Here is a 24772-nt window from a genome sequence, read left to right as displayed (position 1 = left end):
CCCCAAGTCCCTCCTCCCTACCTTTTATCTTAGCCTGCTGGACACACTTTCCTCATTCCTGAAGAAGGGCTTATGCCCGAAACGTTGATTCTCCTGTTCCCTGGATGCTGCCTGACCTGCTGCGCTTTTCCAGCAACACATTTTCAGCTGTAAACTTTCATGGACAGGTTACAGTCTCTCCCAAACCAGAGGCCAATTGATTAAGTTACTCCACTCAAATAGGTTGCCTTTCTTTCCAAACTGAACTGCTATTTCATTAACTGGATTCTCTTTTCCTGCTTACAGTTTAATGCATAGATTCAAAATTCCACATACCAGCCAAAACAAAAAACCCGCCGCCTAGAAGGTATAAGGTATCACGCCCTTTGAAAGCTTCATAAACAATGAGTCCAAATCCAATTCCAATACTGAATACAGAAAACACAATCAGCACACTCCATGAATGACGGAAACCTATAAAAACAAATCAAGAATTAAATCTAACATCATAGATTTAAACAGAATGAATAGAGGCTACAAGTTACGCGTTAAGCAATATAGTGACTTAAGTTCTATTAACCATGTAATGTAACTAAATTAAGATCACAATGTGCTCCTGTATCATCCCACCATAACAATGGGCCTGGTTTTGCTGATAACTGTGAGGTATTGACGTTCAATGTTATTTGCATGAAGAAGTTAGAACATTGCTGTCTGAGACGTCTTCTCTTCTAGAAGCTGACCTTTAATATCTTACTGAGATATACACTTGAATTACAAGAAACTGCATGAATTTGCTGTACTCATGTGATATTGACACCCACTAAACATACCAACCTGTCCATTCCCATGTAAGTAAACTCTGTTTTAAAATTTCCTTAATGCCACACAACTCTTTTAGTACTGAAAAGTAAGTGTGGAATTTGATTTTGTTTAGATCTGCATTATTAAACAAGTGCATTCTTGTTTCCATCTCATATTTTTCCGAGGAGAATCCTTCATTTCCTCTATTTTTGTACCTAATTTGACTTTGAATTCAATTCTAAATGACACTGCACTGCCGATTAATAATTCCCTAAACTGATTGATTAAAGATGCACATAATAACTTACTGTGTTCAAACCTATCCTAAATTCCCTATTGAGTACAGTGATTCTTTATTTAGATTAGATTCCCTACAGTACAGAAGCAGGCCCTTCAGTCCAACAAGTCCACACCAACCCTCCAAAGAGTAACCCACTCAGACCTGTTCCTCTACCCTATATTTACCCCTGACTAGTGCACCTAACACTATAGGCAACTTAACATGGTCAATTCACCTGGCCTGCACATCTTTGGAATGTGGGAGGAAACTGACGCAGTTATGGGGAGAATGTGCAAACTCTGCACAGACAGTCACCCGAGGCAGGGATTGAACCTGGGTCCCTGGTACTGTGAGGCACCAGTGCTAACCACTGAGCCACTGTGCCACTCACAGTACTTTTTAAAATTCAGACTTAGGACGTCATTGGCTAGGCCATCATTTATTGCTCATCCCTTATTGTGCAGAGGGCAGTTAGAGTCAAACACATTACTATGGGTCTACAGTTACCTAGGTAACACTATCTATGTGAGACAAAATAAGGATGGCCATTTCCTTCCCTAAAAAATATGAGTAAACCACATGGGTTACTCCCTCAACAATCATTTCATGGTCATTCCATGTTGGGATTTGAACCGAGGTGAGTCTTTGGTTTAATAATCTAACAATAACTCCATTAGGCTATCACCTCCACAGTCAGTTTTCAGACAAGATCTCATAGGAGGTCTCTGGGCAAATGCATAAACAACAGTGCTAATTGTTCATCACTGCTTATATTTCTGTTGTTGAAGATATTGTGCAAAGGTTTGATATCTCACCATGATAAGCATGACTAAGCAAGAAAAAATAAGCAAGATTTTCTGTGGTTACACACAGCAATATGTTCGTCACTGAATTTTACAATCCATGTTCAATTCTGGCTCAAACTGAAAAGACTTTCATTTTCTGTTCCCTGTCTGTTGGAATGAAAATGAAAGCTCTGTCCTCTTTAACGTGAACAATTTAAATGTGCATCAGAATTTGCAATAGGATGCCCAACCTCTGATCTGTTTGTCAAAATATTTTTTCCCACAGTTAGGTTTCCAATCAATGTTTGCCCCATGATATAGATGGTGGGAAATACACAAGTATAATGTCACTGAATGTCAATGGGAAATAGATACTTTGGAGATGGTCATTACCTGACATTTGTGGTTTAAACATTGCAGTGTTCATATTGTTAGTGGTAGCTGTTTGGTCCCACTGCCTTCACAATGTTTCCTTGGAGGGTCTCCTTACCTATCGTGGATATAAGAAGTCTCTCCTCTTGCCCAATTCATGCACCAAGGCCTCCAGTTCTGCATCAGAGAAGCATGGAGTATGCTATCTGCCCTATAGTGCCATAGTCACTCTTCTTACAGGTCAGATATAGAGCCCCATCATCTCCCACTTTAGAAAAATCTGAAGCCAGAATACAGTTGCCCCTTGGTTGGTTCTGTCTGGCTTTAAGTAGCTTTAAGAGGTAGTGGTCTTGGTTGAGCTTTGGCCCCTTGCTGAGCCAGGCAGTCATACAATAACGTATTTAGTACTGGACTGCATTAATTACAGTTAGCAAGTAGCATGAAGGAACAGGAGTGGGTCAATTCCATTTTGGGGCTATAAAATTTTGACCTAGCACTCTAAATATGTGCCAGTTAGGTGTCCAGGGATGTGCAGGCTGGGTGGATTAGCCATGGGAAATGCAGGGTTTCAGGGATAGGACAGTGGCATTGGGTCTGGGTGGGATGCTCTTCAGAGGGTCGGTGAGGACTCAATTGGCTGAATGGCCTGAATCCCTCCACACTGTAGGAATTCTATGATTCTGTGACCACGTCAGTAAAATCTCCACATCGGTACTTGACCTAGTTAACTTCCAAGAAGTAAATCATGATGGTTACATTTATTAAGTAGAAACATATTAATGTAGAAATCACACAAAAAAACAATCCCAACTTTGACCACATGCTTTATAATTGTGGCGACACGCAACAGGGTGACTGGAGCAGAACCAGTAAAATGTCTTTTGGTGGAATGATAGGGTTCTTAAGAAGGTTTAGCAACAATGTACTAACAATTTTGTTATGGATTTGGTGTGCCTCACTACTGCTGTAGATTGTCATAGAATACATTTATAATGGAGTTTTGAAAGTTATTCAGGTTCAGGATAGATGCCAGCATCGAAACAAAATCACTCTATCAGCTTCTGAGAAAAGAGGAACATTGATTCTGATGCAGAAAGTGCAATGCCTTTTGTTTAGATGCATATTATATTGTAGAATTTCAGCGTAATGTTACACAGACACTATCAGACAAAGACAGGTCTATTTTGCATTAGACATAGAATCATTTGAAAAGAACATAAATTAGCTGGAAAACCTAACATAACTTTTGGATGTTGAGATCTTGGCGCATTAACTTGATTGAATTCTTTGAAGATGTATTGGGCCTTGATGATAATGGTAGACTTGTGGTAGCTTTCCATCTCATGTGATAATGATGTCCAGTTGCCTAGGTATTGTTCATATTCATTTTTAAGAGATTTCTGAGCAAATTATTTGGTGCCCCTGATGTTACATATTTACAGCAATTTTGTTGAAAAATCCAGTTAAAGATAATTACAACGTCATATATCTAAGCTGGAAGTGCATGACAGAGATATATATTTCACAACTCCAGTTGTTCACAGCCTTTCAGCTGTCTGTACTTGCATTTCTAGTTATTGCAGGAATCTTAAGAGTGAGAGCTCATTAGATATGAAGAAACACCATCAATCTCAAAAGTAAGCTGCAATCAAGCTATTAAAACCATGCAACTGTGCAAGTATTAATTGCAGTCAGCAATAGAACAATAAAGGATCTGTTCACAACAAAAATACAAGGCATTATGTGAAAATGGATTTGTTGAATGTTTGTCAACAGTTACAGGTAGTCGCTGTACACAAAATATATTTTCAGTTGTTAATGCAACTGAGATTTCTAAACATAATGGTGTATGTGTGGCGAACAACAGCTTCCAGATATACTTATTTCCACAGCCCACACTGTCTAGCATGGATGAGAATAACCTCCAACTGGTCTAAGTAGAAGAATCCTTGTAGTAAACAGGTTATAGTTGAATGGATTTCTGCAGTTATAAAGATATGGCATACATTATTACCATCTCTCATAGGAGGTCTGAGCTTTGAATCTTTCACCACCTGTCCTCCCAGTCCTCATGACATCATTGCAGTGGTTGGTGCATATGGAACAAAATTAGAGCCTTTCAAGCCCATACTCAACACAGACTACTTTCCAATCGAGAGCATCATTTCACTAATGCTACAATGTATCACTTTAAGTAATAAGGGGCAAAATTGTATCTAAGGTACAGGTGACGCATCCAGCAGCTAAACAGCCAGCAAGAGGCTCATGTCGTGTACTTTTAGGAAAAGCCTCCCATGTGAAGTTCCAGTCAGGCACTGAAATGGCTGGCTGTGGGGCTTGCTTGGAATCAAGAATCCCCAGGGAAGAAATCCTGTTGACAGAGATCCGTCAACCAATGAGAAGCTGAAAGCTCCATGGCTGCTTTCTGCACCATAAGGGGCAGTGGCAGCCTCTGACACCAAGCCTAGGATCAGCAAGTGACTTAGTCCACAGGTTAATGAAGTTGGAATGGGGACTGTGGGCAGAGGGGTACTGCTTAGAGAGTGTAGGGACTTGGAAAAAAGGCAGTTGCTTTCAATGCCCTCTCTCCCCCTTTCACACTTCACATTGCCAGTTGATTCAGGCAGGCATTGGTTGTCTTTGAACAAAAAGTTTAAACAAAGGGCACATCCTCAACCTCAGAATCATTTGAGTTTGCTTTTCATGCTCTTCATCTGTCAATCAGCCTGCGACACTAGAGAAAACAGAGCAGTCCTCACCCTCCAAAAGGAAAATTATGAATTGTTATGTACTAGTTGTATTGCATCTTTATTTTTAAGCATGCAAGATGAGTCAAATAAGTATGTCTCATTTACCAGTTTTAGAGTCTTTTCCTTCTGATCCAATAAGCTTGCACATATGTTTTCAGATGTCCTGAAATGTGACCTTACTTCAGGAGAGGACATTAAGTTCCACCCAATGAGTGAAACATTTAGATTAAAGGTGAACTCCATAAATTAAAAAGTTACAGCAATTGAAAAGACACAAAAAATGCTTGAAATCAGACCTTCTGTGAAGTACAAATGTCTGAACAAAATCACTCCATCAGCTTCTGAGAAAAGAGGAACATTGATTCTGACTCAGAAAATGCAATGCCTTTTGTTTATATGCATATTATATTGTAGAGTTTCAGAGTAATGTCACACAGACACTATCAAGCACTATAAGTGCTTCCAAATAAACTTGTTGGACTATAACCTGATGTTGAGTCATTTTTAACTATCAGAGAAAGATAAGTCTGTTTTGCCTTAGACATAGAATCATTTGAAAAGAACATAAATTAGCTGGGAAACCTGACATAACGTTTGGATACTGAGATCTTGGCTCATTAATCTGGTTGAATTATTTGAAGATGTATTGGGGCTTGTTGATCATGGCAGACTAGTAGACTCGGGCAGCATTCCATCTCGTGTGATTTCCAACATGATGGCCAACTCTGAGTTAAGCATTATTTAGTGTGACCCAGGAAGCTCAAAATCACATGGCAGTTCCTGCTGCATTTACTGCAGAAGTCAGTGCACTGAATAGGTACGTAATCCACTGGCCATTTGTTTTCTCTGGGCTTATTTGGTCAGCCGAGCTTTCTGTTTCTTCTCACCTCTTCTAATGTCCTTAGAAAAAGTCAGCCTTCAGAAGTCACAGCTATACGCAACTGTCTTCCAGTTGTCAATTTCGGTCATCTACATATCTCGCTTATGCGTGTCCTCGGAGTGGGCATGTAACATCCAGCAGGTATTTTCTTGTTATGAAGAAAGGTTACTAACTAAAACATTGCCTCTGCTTGCTAAAAGTGAAGTCACAGGTAGACAGGCTAATGAAGAAAGCATTTGGCATGCTTGCCTTTATTGATCTGTTATGAAGAGGTGGGTGTACCGTAACATTAAGAGAGATAAAAGCTAGCAGTGACAACACCAAGTGTTCTCAATAAGATACAATGAAACATGTGGTCCAGCTGTTGGGGTAGCTAGGGTAACTGATTGCCTGGAGACAAAAACAGGTTCAAATTAGGCCAATCAGTTTAAATTATACCCAAAAAATTACCAAATTCCAATCCAGTTTGAAATTGGTATATTGACAATCTTAAAAGCCAATGACTTAATCCAATGCTTTGTGGGTACAAGACCAGGGAAAATTGACCAGTTGGGAGGAAAACTGCCAAGCCAACGGCATCTCCAAACTGCCCAGAGAATAGTTCTCTTAAAGGTACCTTTAGTGATCAGTAACCTGTGAAGCAGAATCCCCAAGAAGAAGGAAAGAAGACAGGAATACAGAGAAGAACCGGAAGCTACCTGGTTTTGAGATAGGAAGTTTAGTTTTGTAAATCTTAATCATGAGTTTTATTGGGCTAGTATTATAGAAGGGAAGGTAAAGGGTAGTTTAGAGGAAGGAGTTGTAAATAGTTGTCAGTTAATTATTCTCTGTTATATTTTAAGATATAAAGTTATTAATTTTTACTTTAAATAGTTCTTGGCCTCTTGAATTTTCACATATTACTGCACAGGATAAATCTTTTCTGTGTTGCTGCTTTAAATTAATCAGGAGTGTTTACCCCTTGTTGTAACAGATCAATGCATTGAGTACAGGAATTGGGAGGTCATGTTGAGGCTATACAGGACAAGGTTAGGCCATTTATGGAAGACTGTATTCAATTCTGGTCTCCCTGCGATAGAAAATATTTTGTTAAACTTGAAAGGGTTTGGAAAGATTTACAAGGATGCTGCCAGGGTTGGAGAGCTTGAGCTAAAGGGAGAAGCTGAATAGGCTGGAGCTATTTTCCCTGGAATGTCGGAGGCTGAGAAGTGACCTTATAGAGCTTTATAAAATTATGAGGGGCATGGATAAGGTGAATAGTCAAGGCCTTTTCCCCAGGGTAGGGAAGTCCAAATCTAGAGGGCATATGTTTAAGGTGAGAGGGGAAAGATTTAAAAGGGACCTAAAGGGCAGTTTTTTCACACAGAGGGTGGTGAGTATATGGATTGAGCTGCCAGAGGAAGTGGTGGAGGCTGGTACAACTACAACATATCTGGATTGATATATGAATAGGAATGGTTTAGAGGACTTTGGGCCAAGTGCTGGCAAGTTGGACTAAATTAATTTAAGATATCTGGTCAGCATGGAGGGGTTGGATTAAAGGGTCTGCTTCCATGCTGTACATCTCTATGAATTTATGCTTCTTTCTCTGCAAACATTTCCTGATCTGCTGAGGGCTTCCAGCATTTTCTGGGCTTTAATGGATGAGTTAGAAGAGGTGACTGGAACATTGGCCAAAGACATTTGTAGAAAAGGATAGAAGTTTGATAAGGGTTGAGATGATTGAATAATTTCTATCAGTAATGGTGTCTGTTTTGTGCATCACTTGTATATTGATTTGCAAAGATTCTTGAATCTGTTTTTTAATTCCTGTTATGTCTGATACTTCATGATACTGGTAATTTTTTGCATATTAAAAGCATCAAAGGAATATGGAGATAAAGCAGAATTATAGCATTGAGATAAAGGATCAGTCAGGATCATATTGAATATGTAACCACGTGGATTGGGTCAAACAGCCAAATGTGATAAACAAACTTCAGAACCTCTGAGTCCCTGACCATGTCCTAACAAGCGATGCCAAGAGTACGTCAGAAACAGCAAACATTAAAACTGTCCTGATGTACATTGTTCAGATCTCACTACTGTGGAGGAGCACTGAGGGTGTAGAATTCATAAATTCAGGTTGGTGTTCCAGGTCAGATCACTGTGTTTTCACTCTCTTACTTAACTTGAGCACAGCGGCTACAGCTTTTGCAATGTGTGTGTTAATTTCAGTAGTAGAATGCTAGAGTTTGTATAACCAAGATGTGTGAATCTACAGCCAATCTCCAGCATTATACTGTCAATATTGGTATATGTCATTATGGCAACATCCTGGGCCATTTCTTTTTTCTTGATGCTGATGGTTATATCAGATTCTTTCCAAGTATAAGAGTTGGTCCCTTTGCCACTGAAAGTGTTCTTCATTGTAGAATTCTAATGTGGCATCACCAGATAGACCACAACTCTAATGAGGACTGGTCATCTTTTGTTTTGAATCTCAGGCAGACAAGGTTAAACAGTTTTCCATCAGTTCTGCTGTGTAAATTGGAACTTTTTGCATAGGAACTCAAGGTGTAAGACAGCAGCAAAGTATGTCAAAATGTGTTGGCACCAAAACATAATCCAATTCAATCCCACTGCTAATCTTAAAATGTTCTAATGTTGCCCCACCACAGTTGACCCTACCCATAAGATAGTCTTGGAAAGAGGAGATCAATTGAACAGATTTGCAGGGCAGCCAATTTTCTCAAGCAGCTTAAAAATACATTAGGTGGAATCCTGCAATGGCCTGAGCAAATTGGGTTTTATATATCCAAACTGATTGTCTTTTTTTTACATATTGGTGCAACAGGGTACTTACCTAATGTCCCACAAGATACATTTCATACTGCTTTTGTAAATTCACTTTACCTAGAATATTGAATGTTTATCCAACCAAAATTAGGGCAGCACGGTGACACAGTGGTTAGCACTGCTGCCTCACAGCGCCAGAGACCCGGGTTCAATTCCTGACTCAGGCGACTGACTGTGTGGAGTTTGCACATTCTCCCCGTTTTCTGCTTGGGTTTCCTCCGGGTGCTCCGGTTTCCTCCCACAGTCCAAAGATGTGCAGGTCAGGTGTATTGGCCATGCTAAATTGCCGGTAGTGTTAGGTAAAAGGGGTAAATGTCGGGGAATGGGTGGGTTGCGCTTCGGCGGGTCGGTGTGGACTTGTTGGGCCAAAGGGCCTGTTTCCACGCTGTAAGTAATCTAATCTAAAAAATTGCACATTTCTGAGACAATTGTGCAGTTCTACATTGATATCAATAGACAGAAGCAAACCCATTTTGGCTACAATGTATTAACTAATACAATGCTTACCAGCAGCAGAATCATAAGCTGAGCTGTTGAGGTTCAGTCTTGTTGGAAATGGGAGATGGTAAGCTTCAATACAGCTTTTTGAAGGAGCTTGTTCAACTAAATAGTACAGAAGATGAAAGACATGAGCTACACCAATACATTATATTTGATATGAATTTATGAAATAGGAACAGAAGTAGACTAGTCATCCATTAAAGCACACTCTGCCATTCAAAAAGATCGTAATTAACCTGTTTGTATTTCAAATTTTACACTCCCATCAACCCCAATAACCTTCGATTACCCAGCCCAACAAGAATCTTTCTGTCTCCATCATAAACATATTCGATGGCCCCACTTCTGCCATATTCTGAAGCAGAGAGCTAAAAGTCACATAACGCTCACAGAAAAATATTCTCTTTATCTTGGTCCTAAAATGATGATACCTAATTTTAAAACAGTGTCCATTTGTTTTACACTTACCCACAAAATGAAATATCCTTTCCACATTCATTTTGCCAAGACCATTCAAATTCTTACATACTTCAGTCAAGTCATGTTTTACACTTCTAAACTCCTGTAGATACCTTAAGACCAAGAAAGTGAGAAAGTTGGGACAGAAGTCGGCCATTCGGCCCATTGAGTCTGCTCCATCATTCAATAGATCAAGGTTGATCTGGTAATCCTCATCTCCATATTGCTGCCTTTTCCCTTTTACTATTGATTTCCTTAATGATCAAAAATCTAATTCAGAATATAATTATCAAAAGTAGGGTCAACAGTTTTCTGTGGTAAAGAATTCCACAGATAGACTACCTTCCAAGAGAGAAAGATTTCTCCTCATCTCTGTTGTGAATGGGCATCTACTTACTCGGAGATTAGGCCATCTCGTCTTCAATGCGTTCATGAAGGAAAACAACTTCTCTGCATTGACCCTTCCAAAAATGTCTCCTCTCATTCTTCTAAATGCTAATGAGTGCAAGCCAACTGACTCAACCTTTCCTGATAAGAAAATCTCTCCATTGCTAGAAACAACCGAGTGAATCTTATCTGGAGTGCCTCTGAAGCCAGTATGTCTTTTTGTTCACAGAATTCAGGCTGAGGTCTGATTATGCCTTCTACAGTTTTAATAGGACTTCCCTATTTTTATATTCCATTTCCTTTGAAATAAAGGTTAACAATTTATTTGCCTTTTCTATTACCCACTGATCACTGATGCCAGTTTTTTGTGATTTGTGAATGAGAATTGCCAAATCCTGCTGTTCTGTAGCTTACTGCAATCTTTCTTGATTCAAATAATATCCAGTTCGTCTATTCTTCCTGTCAAAAGTATAACATCACATTTTTCCACGGTATATTCCATCTGTCAAGTCTTCCCCCCCAAGTAGCCTATCTAAACCACTCTACAGACTCTCTATCGTCTTCACCATTTGCCTTCCTATCTATTTTTGAGTCATCTATAAACTTGGTAATTTCACTTCTATTGGTTACAGATTGTAATCCTGAAAGTTCCCCCTTAAGCCAACTCTTTGACTTCTAGTAGTCATTGAAATTCAGATTCAAATTGGAAATAGAAATTCAAGCATGTTACATCTACTGGTTCTGTCTGCAGACATTATGTCCCTTTTATGAAACCATACTCACTCAGTTCGATTATACTTTGTATTTCTAAATATTCTGCTGTTGCATCCTTTACAACAGACTCTAAAATTTTCTCAATGACAAATGTTATGTTGACAGGCCTATAGTTACTTGCTTTAGTCTCCATTTCTTTCTGAATGAAGGTGCTACCTTGGCAGTTTTCCAAATTTCTGGGGTTTCTCTCAAATCTAATGATTCTTGGAAGATGACTATGTGTGCCTTCTACTATCTCAGTGAAAAAAACCACAACCTGCCAACCTACCTTCATCAGACAACCTAAATGTTCCCCTATCAGTCCAGTCCAGTCAACCTCCTCAGAAACAGCTCCAATGCATTTACATTCTTCCTTAAACAAGAAGACCAAAACTGCACCACTTTTGAGATGTGGTCTCACCAATGACCTATATACCTGAAGCATAACATCCTTGCTGTTATTTTTTTCCAATTCCTCTCAGAATAAAGGGGACCATTCCTTTAGCTCTATTGATTATGTGTTGTATCTGCATATTAACATTTTGTGATTCTAGCATCAGAAAACTTAAGTCTCCCTGCAGCTCAGAAACCTGAAGTAGTTCTCCATTTATATTCATTCTTCCTGCTAAAGTGGGCAACTTTAAAAATTGCTACTTTACACTCCATCTGTCAGATTATTGCCAGTTTACAAAAACTATTGTATCCTTCTGCAATATCTTACATCTTCTTCACAACATACTTTTCAACCTATTACTGTGTCTTCTGTAAATTAACAACTATACTTTCACTCCCTCATCGAAGTCATTGATGGTAATTATGAAAAGGTGAGGCACAGCACAGACCTCTAAATGACTCTACTTATATTTTGTCAATCAGGCAAAGTACCCTTTTATGCATAATTTCTGTTTTCTAAACATTAGCCAATCTTCGATGAATACTAATATGCTACACTATAGCATGAGCTTTTACTTTTGTCATTTGAGGTGCCACGTTATTAAGTGCCTTCTGGAAATTCTGGAAATACCTCTACTAACATTGATTTATCCACAGTGCATGTTGCTCCTTCAAAATGTCTAATAAATCAATTAAACACAATTTCCCCTTCACAATATAACCTCTTTAATGATTGATCATAATACCTACCTTATGACAAGCATTTTGGTGACTCAACAGGCCTTTACTTTATTCTCTGCCTTTTCCCCTTCTTGAATAGATGGGTTATATATGCCACTGCCAGTCTGACAGAACCTTTCCTGAATCAAAGGAGTTTTTAAAAATTTACACCAGCACATCTACTATCTCATTTGCCATCCCTTTTAAGGTATAGTCCTAGATGCTTGATGGTGTGTAGCTCAAATAACTTGTTTAGCATCACTTTCCTGGTATTTGTAATTTCACTAAGCTCTTGTCTCTGTTCCACTTCATGATTTAGTGCCATCAATGGGATTTTTTTGGGATCCTCCATAATGAAGACAAAAGCAAAATACTTTTTCATTTCATCCACCATTTCCTTATTACCTACTATCAATTTCTTTTTCTCACTCTGTAGAGGATCAACACTCATTTTACTTTTTTTTATTACATTTGAAACTCTTGCTCTCCATTTTAATTTGTAACCAGCATCCTCTTATACTATAATTTCTTCATCCTGATTAACCTTTTAGTTTACTTCTGCCATTCTTTATATTCGGAACAAACATCTGAAGCTGCTGCAGTTTTGTGTAGTTATATGCTATATCCTCAAGTTTGATCCTCACTTCTTTACTGCTCTTCCTAACATCTTTACTTAACCATGGTTGGTGCATCCTCCCTTTATAATTTTTCTTTATATTGGGAATACATTTATTTCAAATATATTGAAATATTCCTTTAAATGTCTGACACTGTTTCTGTACTGATTTATCCTGAACCTCATATGCCAGTTCACTTCAGCTACCTCAGCTTTCATGCCCTTAATAAGTTGAAAACAGTAATCTTAGACTAACCTTTTCTCCTTCAAATTGGTTCCAAAATTCAATCATACTGTAGTCTTTGTTACCTAAGGGTGTCTTTACATAGATGTCTCGAAATAACCCTATCATATTACACAATACCAAATTTAATATAACCTGTATTCTAGTACTGCTCTAAGAAACTAAATCGAAAGAAGTCTATGAACTGCATCAGGCTACTACGGCCAATTTGCTTTTCCCATTTCACATGTAGAGAAATAGTCATCCTGATATTGCTGATCTTTATCACAATCACTCAGTATTTCTTCTTGTATTTTTAATCCTACACTATGGTTACTGAAAGGGGGCCTGTGGAACACTCTCATAACGATTTCTTTCCCCTACAATCCTCATGTTCACCAATCTGATTCTATTTACTGATCTCCTGAACCAAGGTCCAGCACTTGTGCCAGCACTAAAGGTTGCTAACACCAAATCTGCAGTATATATTTTCAATATGTGCATTAACTATTAATTTCGTATCCCTCACTTTCATGCATGGAATGTTAATTCAGTGCAAAGTTCAGGCTGTTAACCATGGCTTTGTTGGTAGCACTCTTGTCTCTAAACCACAAAGTCCTATGCTAAATGCCCCACTTGAGATCTTGAGCACATAGAAACATCAGTTCAGTACTGTGATGGCACTGCACTGTTAGAGATGCCGTATTTCAAATGAGATGTTAAACTGAGGCCCAGATGTCTGGACAGGTGGTGTATTAGATCTGAGACACTATGTCAAAGAAAAACAGTGGAGTCACTGCTGGTGGTTGGCCAATATCTATCCGTCAACCAACAACACAAGAAAAAAGGTTATCTGATTATCATATTGTGTAGCTACATTCACAATGAAAAGAAAGTTGGTGGAAGATGAATGTTAAGGGTCTGTGATGCCAATCCAATAAGGACAGAATGTCCTCAATAGACCCCTGGTTCAATCCTTTAAGCAGTGTTTGTTTATTCAATTTAATGGTTGCTGCATTATTTGTTTCTATGCTATTCAAATGATGCAAACAAACTAACTTACATTAAAGAGAATCAAGCATGTTATGTTGATTCCTTCTCTACAGACAGTAGCAAGCCAACTGACGGGCTTGGACAATGTTACTTGGGGGATGTACATAAAACAGAGCCCCAATATACCCAGGTTTGATCTCCATGAAAGATAGTACATTTATAAACATCTGTTTAAATACAAATTATATTAGAAATAAGATGGCAGATCAGATTTCTTTTGCCATGGAAGTATAAGGCACTCTGTTTCCACTACCTCTTCAGGAGGTGAGTTCCAAGGATATTATGATCAAGGATTTCCAAACTACTTCACATCTAATTAAGGTCTGGTGAGATATAGTTACTGTTGCAATGTTGGGAAACAGTCTGTCATATTGGCCTCTAGGATTCAAACACTGGTGGCTGTGGTTGGGATAATTTGCTGTTATGAATCTCCTTTTCATGATAAGTCCAAAGGCTTGTTTAATTATCCATGGTAGAGTATATATCACAGTAGATTTTGAACAATAACAGGCACTGACATAACAAGGTATATTTCATTGCATAATATCAATAAATACAATGAACATTAGCTAGTTAGGCACAAATGCAAATACCAGGAGCTAGGTATGTCATGGCTGCCTCCACTGGTACCTCATGCAAGACTAATTGATTGTTCACCCAAAGACCTTGCTACAGCATCAGGTTAGGTGAAGTTACTGCAAATCCAACATTAACTCTTTCAGAACCATTACCTTATACAACACTGCCTCACAAAACATAGGAAATCAAATAACCAGATAATCTGCTTCAGAAATATTAGTTGAAGAATAAATGTCAACATGTTTCTGATTCAGTCTGAGAATTTAATATTAATTTTATTTTGAAATTTCATTCATGCCTCTTTCCTACTCTTTCTCAAACAGTAAACAGATCAGCCTTCACTGATTTTAGATTGAATGAAGTCAGGATAACACGTATTTCTCTAATTTCTGATAATGATCCCGTGGACATGGTCTCGTGGATGGGAATTTGATGGCAAAATATTCCAATGAACTCAATCAGTTTGCTTTCAAAAGTTTGCTTTAAAGAGTTAGAACAAGGAAGATACTGAGTATAATTTTGAATTGATACAATGATGTAAAAATAGATATCAAGGAATCAATTTTCCACTAGTATGCTTGTTCTCTTTGACTTCAGTCCCTCTCTAGTCGTTCCTTGTCTTCTCTTGATACCTTCCCTTCTCTTTCTCTTCCCATAAACAGTTTTCCTTTTCACTGAGGCTGTAAAATGCCTACAATTTCTTTGATTGAAGTTTCCCATTCAAATTATTTTTTTTTTGCTTTCACATACAATTTCTGCCTCATTTTGTAGCAGAGCAAATTGCTCACCATGAATTCCTTGATTCGATGTTCATATTTTGACATTCAGGTCAGAAGATTTGAGCTGAGGAACTGAGTATACACTCCAGGCTAACGTGTTTCACTGGAGGACCAAGGGAGTGCTTCAATTTAGAAGGTGCGACTATACAGGTTGCATCTTTCACTGAGACCCCTCCTTCCCCTCAGCAAAAGAGATGTTCTAATATTCTGGTTGAAATTTATTCCTCAACTAATGGTTCTGAAGCAGACTATCTGGTTATTTGTTTCCTACATTTTGTGAGGCAGAGTTATATGAAGTAACAGTTCAGAAAGAGTTAATGTTGGGTTTGTGTTAACTCCACCTAATCTGATGACGTACCAAGGTGGTTGGGTGAAGATCAATTTGTCTTACATGAGGTACTAATGGAGGCAGCCAAGACATATCTGACTCCAAGTATTTGTAATTATGCCTAACTAGTTACTGATAATTGCAACTATTGATACCATGCAATAAAATATACCTTGTTGTGTAAGGTTCTGTTGTTGTGGGAGTGTAGTTCTGAGCTTACAATCAGATCAGTCTTGTTGTGCTATTTCTGATTTTGCAAGCCTTCCATATCTCAGCACCATCTGTAAAATGAGAAAGCCATGCTAACAATTCACACACATATCACTTCTGTTCAGTTGGAAAAATCTCACATTTAGAACACTTTGCAAAGTCAAATTATAATTTGTGTTCAGTAAAAATTATAATAAATTTAAATCAATGATGTGGAGTTACAAATACATAATTAGAACAAACAATAATCATTTCTGAAAAGATGAAATTGGTCAAACACAGTTCCATAAGGTCAAAGCTCCACGAAATTTGCATTGAAAATGCCCAGAAATTACTGCAGGTAATAGGAGTGCTCGAACACTTGCTGCATTTAAATGACATCCACTAGATACTATTTTCACAGGCCCACCTACTCATCTAGAATGAGCAGCTTATTGTCAAATGGATGGTTTAACTGTACTCTACTGATATCTGTTAAGAAATAATTCAAAATTCCCAATGGATATCAATTTTCTTGAAAAAAGAAAGCTACATTATAACAGTGATTTAAAATTAAGTAACTAGAGGAATTATGGATGATATTAGATTGTAAATGCCTGCGTTTTAGTAGAGAATGGCCAACACATTCATAAACAAATTATAATAATTCTTAACTGGCATTAAAAGGAAATGATTGATCAATGTTAAAAAAATTCTAAGTTGGGTGACAATATTTGGAATGGAAAAAGATCGCAACCACAATTCATGAAACAAATCCTTTGCTTTTATGTGTTGAATTTGTGCTCCCTGGATGTTGCAGAGTAAATTACAGCTAATTAATTATTTTTAAGTTCAGCCAGTTATTGTGTTAATAAATACTAGAGTGAATTCTTTAAAGGAGTGAATAAACAATTCTGGTATTATAAAAACGAGGGAAAATTGCTTTAGAAAATTTGAGCCTACAGAGGAGGGTGAATGAATTTATAACTTCACAAGGAAGCAGCCATGCATAGCTTATTGTTCATATTACTACCTCTTGAAGGTTCTGTATTTCAAATGTTCCGCACTTTGCAATCTGTAAGACACTGTTTATGTCCAATGTATACTAAAATGGTCAGCTCACTCACAAAACACGTATGTTGAAAAACTGTCCTCAACATGCCGCACATCCATTGTACAACTCCAGAAGAAACCTTCATAGTGAAACGTCTTCCCAGATACCTGAGGAGAAACAAATGTAACTTTATTTAAAATAACAAAAAACATTTTTCACACGGTCATCTCTTGAATTGAAATGAAAAGTTTCAATGATTAAATTACATTTACTATTGAATAGGAAAACTATTTTTAAAGTTTCAGATTTTGGCAACTCAGTAAAGTTATCAAGCATTGTAAAGGTCAAGTATGCCACAGGCTGAGAAAAAATCTAATTTTCCTGTCTTTTTCACAACAGTATGACTTAAGCCCCAACTCTGGACAAACACTGCAGGAGTAGAAACTTTTACAATTACACCATCTCTCAAGTGAATCCAATTACTAATTTGTTTCATGAACCCATGCAGAATGAGGGCTAGGTTAAAACTAATAAACCTATCTCCTATATATTCTCTACAATCAACTGAAGAACAGGATTCTGTGAAATTTAAGCCAAATGGTAACAGGCTATTTACCTGCTCTCTCTGCAGAAGGTCTGTAAAGGAGATTAGACCTTGTATTAAGACAGCTGGAGGTTTTCGGAAGGATGTCTACAATCTTCCCCAGAACCTCTGGTTGTTCTCAGAGGTGAAAGCCACTGTGGTACAATCATCTGTTGGGTGGAAGTGTCCAATTTAAGTGATCAATTAAAGGCCAATTCCCAAACCAACCAGATTTTCCCTGGCTGATTCCAATGATGGGAGTAGCCTTCTTTCTGGTGCCCCATGGTGCATGGAGAGCCTGTCACCTCCACCGGCCCATAGTGGTAACAGTTACCCCAGCAACTGCAGCACCACCTCTTCCAGGCACCCCACATGATCATGGGGTCACCAGAACAGTATATTTAAAAATGCCTTGCCTACAAGGGTTTCGCAGCCTGAAGGTGTCCTCTCATTCACCCTGCCATCTTAGAAGTTGTCATCTCTGTTACTGGTTATCCTATTGCTGCTAAGCCATCAGCCCGTGACAGGCCGTGATTGCTGACCAGTCAAATATCACCCCATGACCCCATTCAACTGTGGGGGCCTGGGACCTGTTTTTAGTCCAAGCAGCAGGACCACCCAACTTTTGGTCAAATTCCATCCAATGTGTCTGAGTAGAATTGGAAAGCTAAATGAATACACAGTTGAATTTAATCATAAAACTCTATTCTTTGGTTGTCAAGATTTCTGGAGTGGATCTTTTAAATAGTAATAGAATCAGTACCGGAAGGAAGCAGGCCTTTCAATTATTTATGTCTGCTGTATGATGACTCTTTACCACAGGGAGATAGGGAGGATTGCAGATGCTGAAGAGTCAGATTCAATAAAGTGTGGCACTGGAAAAGACACAGCAGGTCAGGCTGCATCTGAAGAGCAAGACTGTCAACATTTCGAGAATAACCCTTTGTCAGGATCTGCTGTGCCTTTTCCAGGGCCACACTTTATCGAATCCTTACCGCAGTCATGTTGGGGAAAGATACAGCAAGTAGATTTGCTGTTTCTGTTCTCCTTTTAGGTTGCGGTCGAAAGGGATTGATAGGTGTGGTTTAATGTGGTTACAGAAATCTGCTTGATATTTTGATGAGAAGTAATTCTTGTTTGAAACAAGATGTGGCTTATTGCATGAAAGCAATCATGTATGCATTTAATTGCTATGATAGACATTATTATATTGAGTCTAGATTAGAGTGGTGCTGGAAAAGCACAGCAGGTCAGGCAGCATCCGAGCCTCCTGCTCCTCGGATGCTGCCTGACCTGCTGTGCTTTTCCAGCACCACTCTAATCTAGACTCTGGTTTCCAGCATCTGCAGTCCTTGTTTTTACCATTATTATGTTGATGTTAGGTGTGACTCCTTCAAGATCAAAATCTCTCCACCCACCTCAGTCAATATAATATCATTATTTTGAGATAATACATAACTCAGTATATTAACCCTTTCAAACTCTTTTATAAAATCTCTCTCCAAGTTTTTTTCTCATTATCAATATTTATGTGTTTGTGCAGATAATTGCATTTATCACCGCTCCACCTCCCTCTTAATTGTTGACTCCACAAAATCAGATGATTTGAAGACTTTACTACCAGAATGTGCTGCCTTTGGTGTAGAAAGATTGATAGGTTTTTGAGTTGAAGATTGTTGACTTTGACTATTTTCTTGATAGTGTGAGGGCTGTTAATCCCTTTAATCTGAATGGCATTTTATTTCTTGGATGTCCTGAGGATGACTTCACTGAGGATGTAATACCTTCTAAAACAGGGAATGACTCCATTGTAACATCTGGAAGACTATTAATCTCAATCATTTCTGTTGCAGAAGTTGGCTGTCCTGTTGGAACAAATGTTTTTCTTTCTACAAAACTCTGAATACCTGGACTATGCAATTTGTTTTAGACATAAATATAAAGAACTGTGGATGCTGGAAATTTGAAACAAAACTAGAGAGTGCTGGAGAGACACAACAGCTCTGGCAGCACCTTTAAAGAGAAAACAGAACTAATGTTACATGTCCAGTGATCCTTGATCAGAATGGAAGGCTTTTTCCTGAAGAAAGGTCACTGGACTTGAAATGTAATTTCTGTTTTCTCTCTCCATTTGCTATTGTGTTTCTCCAGCACTTTCTGAATTTGTTTTTGACTGTACCCTGAATCTGTGGACCTTGGTCACCCCATCTCAGTTGTGGACTCCATATAGTGATATGCACCGTAACGTCAATCTAAAAAGCAGATTTTCATTCTCATTTTGCCAGAAAATTGGTGCTGAACTATGTAGACTATTTAAACTGTTAATTCTGTTGGAGATTTTCATTTTACCTTTGTGATTGTATCATTGGTACAACCAGAATATTCACTCTTTTACTCATACTACTTGAGCATTGTTTTTTCCTTGTCATGACCTCCATTACTGGCATTGCTGGTTCTTCCTCGGGAGATAAAGAAATGGAAGTGTTCTGTTTGAACTTACGTCTTCTCAGCATCTATCTTCAAACTTAAATCAGTCACAATGATCTCTTCACTAAGTTGTAGTGCACTCTGAATTATATCAATTGGAACATTCAGTTGTTAGCTCTTGTAAGCTGTGTTGACTCTTGCCTTCTGAGCCGTTTTCAGTCTCATAAGAGTGGAAAATATTTCTATTAACCCTGTCCAGTAAAAGGGTTGCATTTTGTTGTCAGCATGAAATAATCCTCTTCCACTCTCATAGCAAATTTCAGTGGATATTGTCTCCTGTTTGGGTTCTGACAGAGTCTAGAGAAAGCTCAATGAAATCTTCAAATAAAAGCAAAATATTGCAGATACTGGAAATCTGAAATAAAAGCACAGAGTTCTGGAGAAACTCAGCAGGTCCGGCAGCAATCATGAAGAGAGAAACAGAGTTAATGTTTCAGGACTAGTAGGACATTTCTTTGGAAATCTTCTCCTGGTTATCCCTTAACCAAAATTTCTTTGATCTGTTCTCCATGACTGGGGCCATATCCAGTTTTGGCATGATGTTGAATGGCTACAGGATAACTGACTGTTCCTGGACCAGTTGTTCCTTGATATTAAATTGTTTAATTCCTACAGCTGTTTGAAAAAGTTGAGATCAAATCACACATGCACGCACAGGAGTGAGAATTCTTGATTGTGAAGCACATGTGCAATAGTCTAACTATATGTATTTCACTTATTTATCCATCTAGTAACTGTGGTGACTTTTTAAACTTTCTTCCCTTGCCCATCAAAGATGTCAACTTTACTCACAGAGATGTCAACATCCATTTGATACCTGGCAGAACCTCAACCTGGAATGGGTCTTACAGTTTATCACCACCTGATGTGGTCTGTAACTGGCAAGTGAGGCTAGTGCTCCATATCCCTGGAACTTCTAGTTCACATTTGCATCCAAATATCTCTTACTTTGTGTGAGGAAAGGTGTACAGCATACATTATATGTTGTGATTTGGATTTTAGACTAGAGGCAGATGGATGCAGCTCCCTCTGTGAAGATTTTTTTTTAAAAAGTGATCAAATCTCCTTTGGAGTACTGACACAGTTGCATCAATTGACAGAACGCATGTGATTGCAGTCAAATGCCTGGGTGAACCCCAGTGTTAATGAATAACACAAAATACTATTGTGTTTATGTCAGAGTAAACATAACAAGGTCATTGGGATTAGTCTTGACTTCAAAACAGAATTTTCAAGGATTCATCAGTTCAGATGAATCATGGTTTTAGCTCAGGGGTACCATTCACCATAGCCAAAGGGTTTTAGTTTTGTGGAGCTTCCCAGCCAGGAAATTTACATGGAAGTCTCCATGTTGTTAATTTTCTGTAAGATCCTCGAGCAACCCTATGATAATATCATGGAGTTGCTTCCCAAAGGGTGTAAATTGCACATTGTGGGCAGAGTTAGTCAAATAATTTGAATATAGAAGATCATTAGAACCTAGATGACAGTCTCTTAGTAATGTAACAATGTTCTTTGAACACAGTGTCATAACTTTCCACAAAAAGTCCAAGCTCATTGACTTTACCTTCTCCTCAGCTCTTTCATCTTGAACCCAACCCTAAAAACCAAACCCTAAAAACTAGAACTGAGAACATTTGGATTATCCAAATTGAAAAATGGTTTATGCTAGCCAGCATGGAAAGGAATAGTGAACTTCTTTCCACAATACCAAGAGAACAAACTGGAAGGTATCACTTACAGTCAGTTCTTCTATAACGTGATGGTTGCATTCTTGTGTTGCCCCATATTATAGAAAAATCATGCTTAAGAAACAGTGCTTAAAGTGTTGGCGATGTAATCACGTTACAGCCAACACACGTTTTAAAAGTTCATACTTTAGAAACAGAGTCCACAATTCGACAACTCCATTACAACAAATTTGCGTTGAAATGCGTATTATAACAGAAGGACTGGTAAGTAAAAACTTAAAGGGAAATAGATTGAGATATTGTATTGATGCTTGTGTTCAGAATTTTCTAATTGTCTTCGATATGTATAAAATTTTGTTTGCTATTTCCTTCTTTTGTGTAATAAACTGATGTCTTATTACGAAGGAACATCTGCAGTCTCATGTGACTATGTTTCAGTGACTAACCTTCACATTAACCAGCTGCAAAAGATAAACATATGGCCTATCAAGCCTGGGTTTCATTCTGGGATCTGACTTGTTCAGTACTGGATAAAGTTATCCTAGACCCACCAGACAATAAGACTGCTCTCACATTAGAGAGAGATAGATGACTGGTGGTGTATAACCTGAGGCTCATTAAGCCTCAAGCAAGTGGAGAGGTTGAGAAGGACAGACCTTCATGGTAACCTCAATTCACGCAGAAATTAACCCACACTGTCACTTTGCATCACAAACTAGCCACCCAGCCAATTGAGCAAACTGACTCATCAGCTGGGCTCAAAAAAAAGGACTGAAATGCTTTTTACAATAACTGTAGATTCTGCTTGTAGAAACTTGCACAGGTTTATCTTCTGCAGAGTTCAGCTCTTTTAACTGTTGTCTGTCATACAAGCTGTCTTCTTCGGGCTATGCTTGGAGATTTCTTCAAAGCTTTCTGGAATTCATACTGCTGCTCACCATGTTGCATGATCTTATCTTCAGCACACTCATCTTGGTGAAAGATACGTCTGGTAGTTTTACTGTCACCATTCTCCTTTTAGGTCAGGATTTAAAGGACATGACTGACTAGTGTATTGTGATAGGGAAAACCTACGTGGTATCTAAAAAGAAGAGCCCCTTGTCTTAAACTACATGACATTTATTGCTTGACAGCAATTGGGTATAAATTATATTGGTATGATAAACATTGTTAGTAAGTCTTGGAGAGCAAATTTAATGTTAGGCTTGGTTCCTCAGAATTTAAATGACATAATCATATTGCACAGTGCTTAATCTCTGCCCTTTTCAAACTCTTACCACCCTGTACAACAGTATCAATACCAAGTCTCTAAAAGCACAGTTTAGTTAGTCCCACTCACTTGCCCTTTGCCAGATGCAACTTTCTTTTCTGATAATTATCCAATCTCTGTGTGAAAGCTATAACAGTAATAATTATAAGGATTTTACTAAAATGTTCAACTATCATTTTTGGTGATATTTAAATTTTTCCATTTTAGATTTTTTTTCCCAATTCCAGTTTGAGTATGGTCTCATATTTCAATAAACTAAGTCATATTTATAGTTCTACAATTGAAAGTCTGCAGTGACGGTAATACATAATTAAAATTGAATTTTGTTTTGAGTAGTTGCATATGTCTAGTAGGTATATATTATTTAAATATGGTGTAAAGCCAGTTCGACAATCACTTTCAAACACAAGATACTACCTCATATCATTCTCCCAACATCTCTATGCTTTCTGAATTGCAATAGCACTTGTCCTAGCAATGTCTCAAATTATTTTCATTCCTTTTTTCATCTCATTACAACATTTCTGTGTCTCCCTCCAGCTCTGTTGCCTTCTAAAAATTCTATATTCCTCCAATACTGTTGCATATTCAAATTTCCTTCATTTTGGGACGGTGGTGGCTTTACCTTAACTTTACTTACCTTTAGCTGTTTGGCTTCTATTCACGGTCTCACATTGTATAATCTAGTGTATAGCAGGAATGCACTGCTGAAACCTTCAGGATCTGTTTTTTTTCCACAATTTGCTTTATCATTTTATGAATTCCATTTCAAGTTACTCTTCGCAATATTTAGAAAATGCTTTTACTTTGGCACAATGATGTGCTTGAGAAAAATGCATGCATTTCATCACCTCCAGTCCTATAATGTAACTACTTCCAGAAATTTGTTATAAATTCTGTGTCTTACAATTGTGTCCTCCACAACCACCTGATGAAGGAGCGATGCTCTGAAAGCTAGTGCTTCCAATGAAACCTGTTGGACTATAATCTGGTGTTGTATGATTTTTAATTTTGTATTCCCAGAAACAGTGATGTGTGGGTTTTCGGCTTCTCCACAATGTGTTTTAGTATCACAGGTATGTTTATCACTGTATAAAGTAGAGGGAAAATATTTCTGAAATATTGTTCTTATGTACATTTTAGTTACTTGCAACACATTTACAATAAAATACACTAGGATATAACAACTTTTTACAGTACTAATTAGTTCTTACTTTGTTGAATAAGTTGTAGGATCCAGGAAAATGTTTGATTTTTTTCATAGTTTCAGCAATGCTCCGTCTTTGAATGTGTCCTTTAGGTGGTCCATCATGCTCACTTCGATTATGCGGCACATCACTGACTTGTTTTAGTATTGGAGTTGGATTCTGTTTGAGCGCAATTTGAACTCTCTGGAAAAAAAAATGATTAAAATTGATTGCGACACAATAAAAAGCCATTGTGAAAATCAACAATGTCATTAAGTAATTCATGCAATTTATTACAATGGCACAATATTTAATCAAAATAAACATTAGGCTGCAGCTTGTTCCTCTATTTTGAATACTATGAATCCATACTATTGTGGTTTGTTCGAAAGCTTAACATTAAATATACTGTATTATCAAAATACATGGGCAAAGAACTTCTTGTTTAGATGCTGAAATGCCACAATCTCAGACTGTCAACCAAATCATTCATTTAAAAATTTTAAAAATGGCGCGGTAGTAGTTTGGTCAGACAAGGGAGGCGCAGTAGTAGTTTGGCGCACCGACCTTTACACCGCTGAGGCTAAACGCCAGCTTGCGGACACCTCCTCCTACTGCCCCCTTGACCATGATCCCACCTCCCACCACCAAACCATCATCTCCCAGACCATCCAGAACCTCATCACCTCAGGGGATCTCCCATCCACCGCCTCCAAAAAAAAATTTTTTTAAATTCCTGAAGAAGGGCTTATGCCCGAAACGTCGATTCTCCTGTTCCTTGGATGCTGCCGGACCTGCTGCGCTTTTCCAGCAACACATTTTCAGCTTATGT

The 24772-nt window shown here is 38.1% G+C and overlaps 1 protein-coding gene across 2 annotated transcripts in view; it reads right to left on the bottom strand.

Annotated features, from left to right (window-relative positions):
- LOC122550658 (transmembrane protein 182-like) overlaps positions 1-24772 on the bottom strand; it is a 52785-nt gene that overhangs the window by 11708 nt on the left and 16305 nt on the right. Inside the window, exons 2-5 of one of the 2 annotated variants that reach the window (XM_043691740.1) lie at positions 23968-24144; positions 16796-16889; positions 9196-9291; positions 316-453 (exon numbers count right to left, since the gene is read on the bottom strand). In XM_043691740.1, coding sequence (XP_043547675.1) covers positions 316-453; positions 9196-9291; positions 16796-16889; positions 23968-24144 — 505 coding nt within the window. The remainder of the gene's footprint in view (positions 1-315; positions 454-9195; positions 9292-16795; positions 16890-23967; positions 24145-24772) is intronic. The other variant, XM_043691741.1, reaches the window with a different exon arrangement.

Source organism: Chiloscyllium plagiosum, chromosome 6 (genome assembly GCF_004010195.1).
Source record: "Chiloscyllium plagiosum isolate BGI_BamShark_2017 chromosome 6, ASM401019v2, whole genome shotgun sequence".
In the NCBI taxonomy this organism is placed as follows: domain Eukaryota; kingdom Metazoa; phylum Chordata; class Chondrichthyes; order Orectolobiformes; family Hemiscylliidae; genus Chiloscyllium; species Chiloscyllium plagiosum.
Note: the sequence above shows the minus strand (reverse complement) of the source record. Positions and strands in the feature narration are given on the sequence as shown.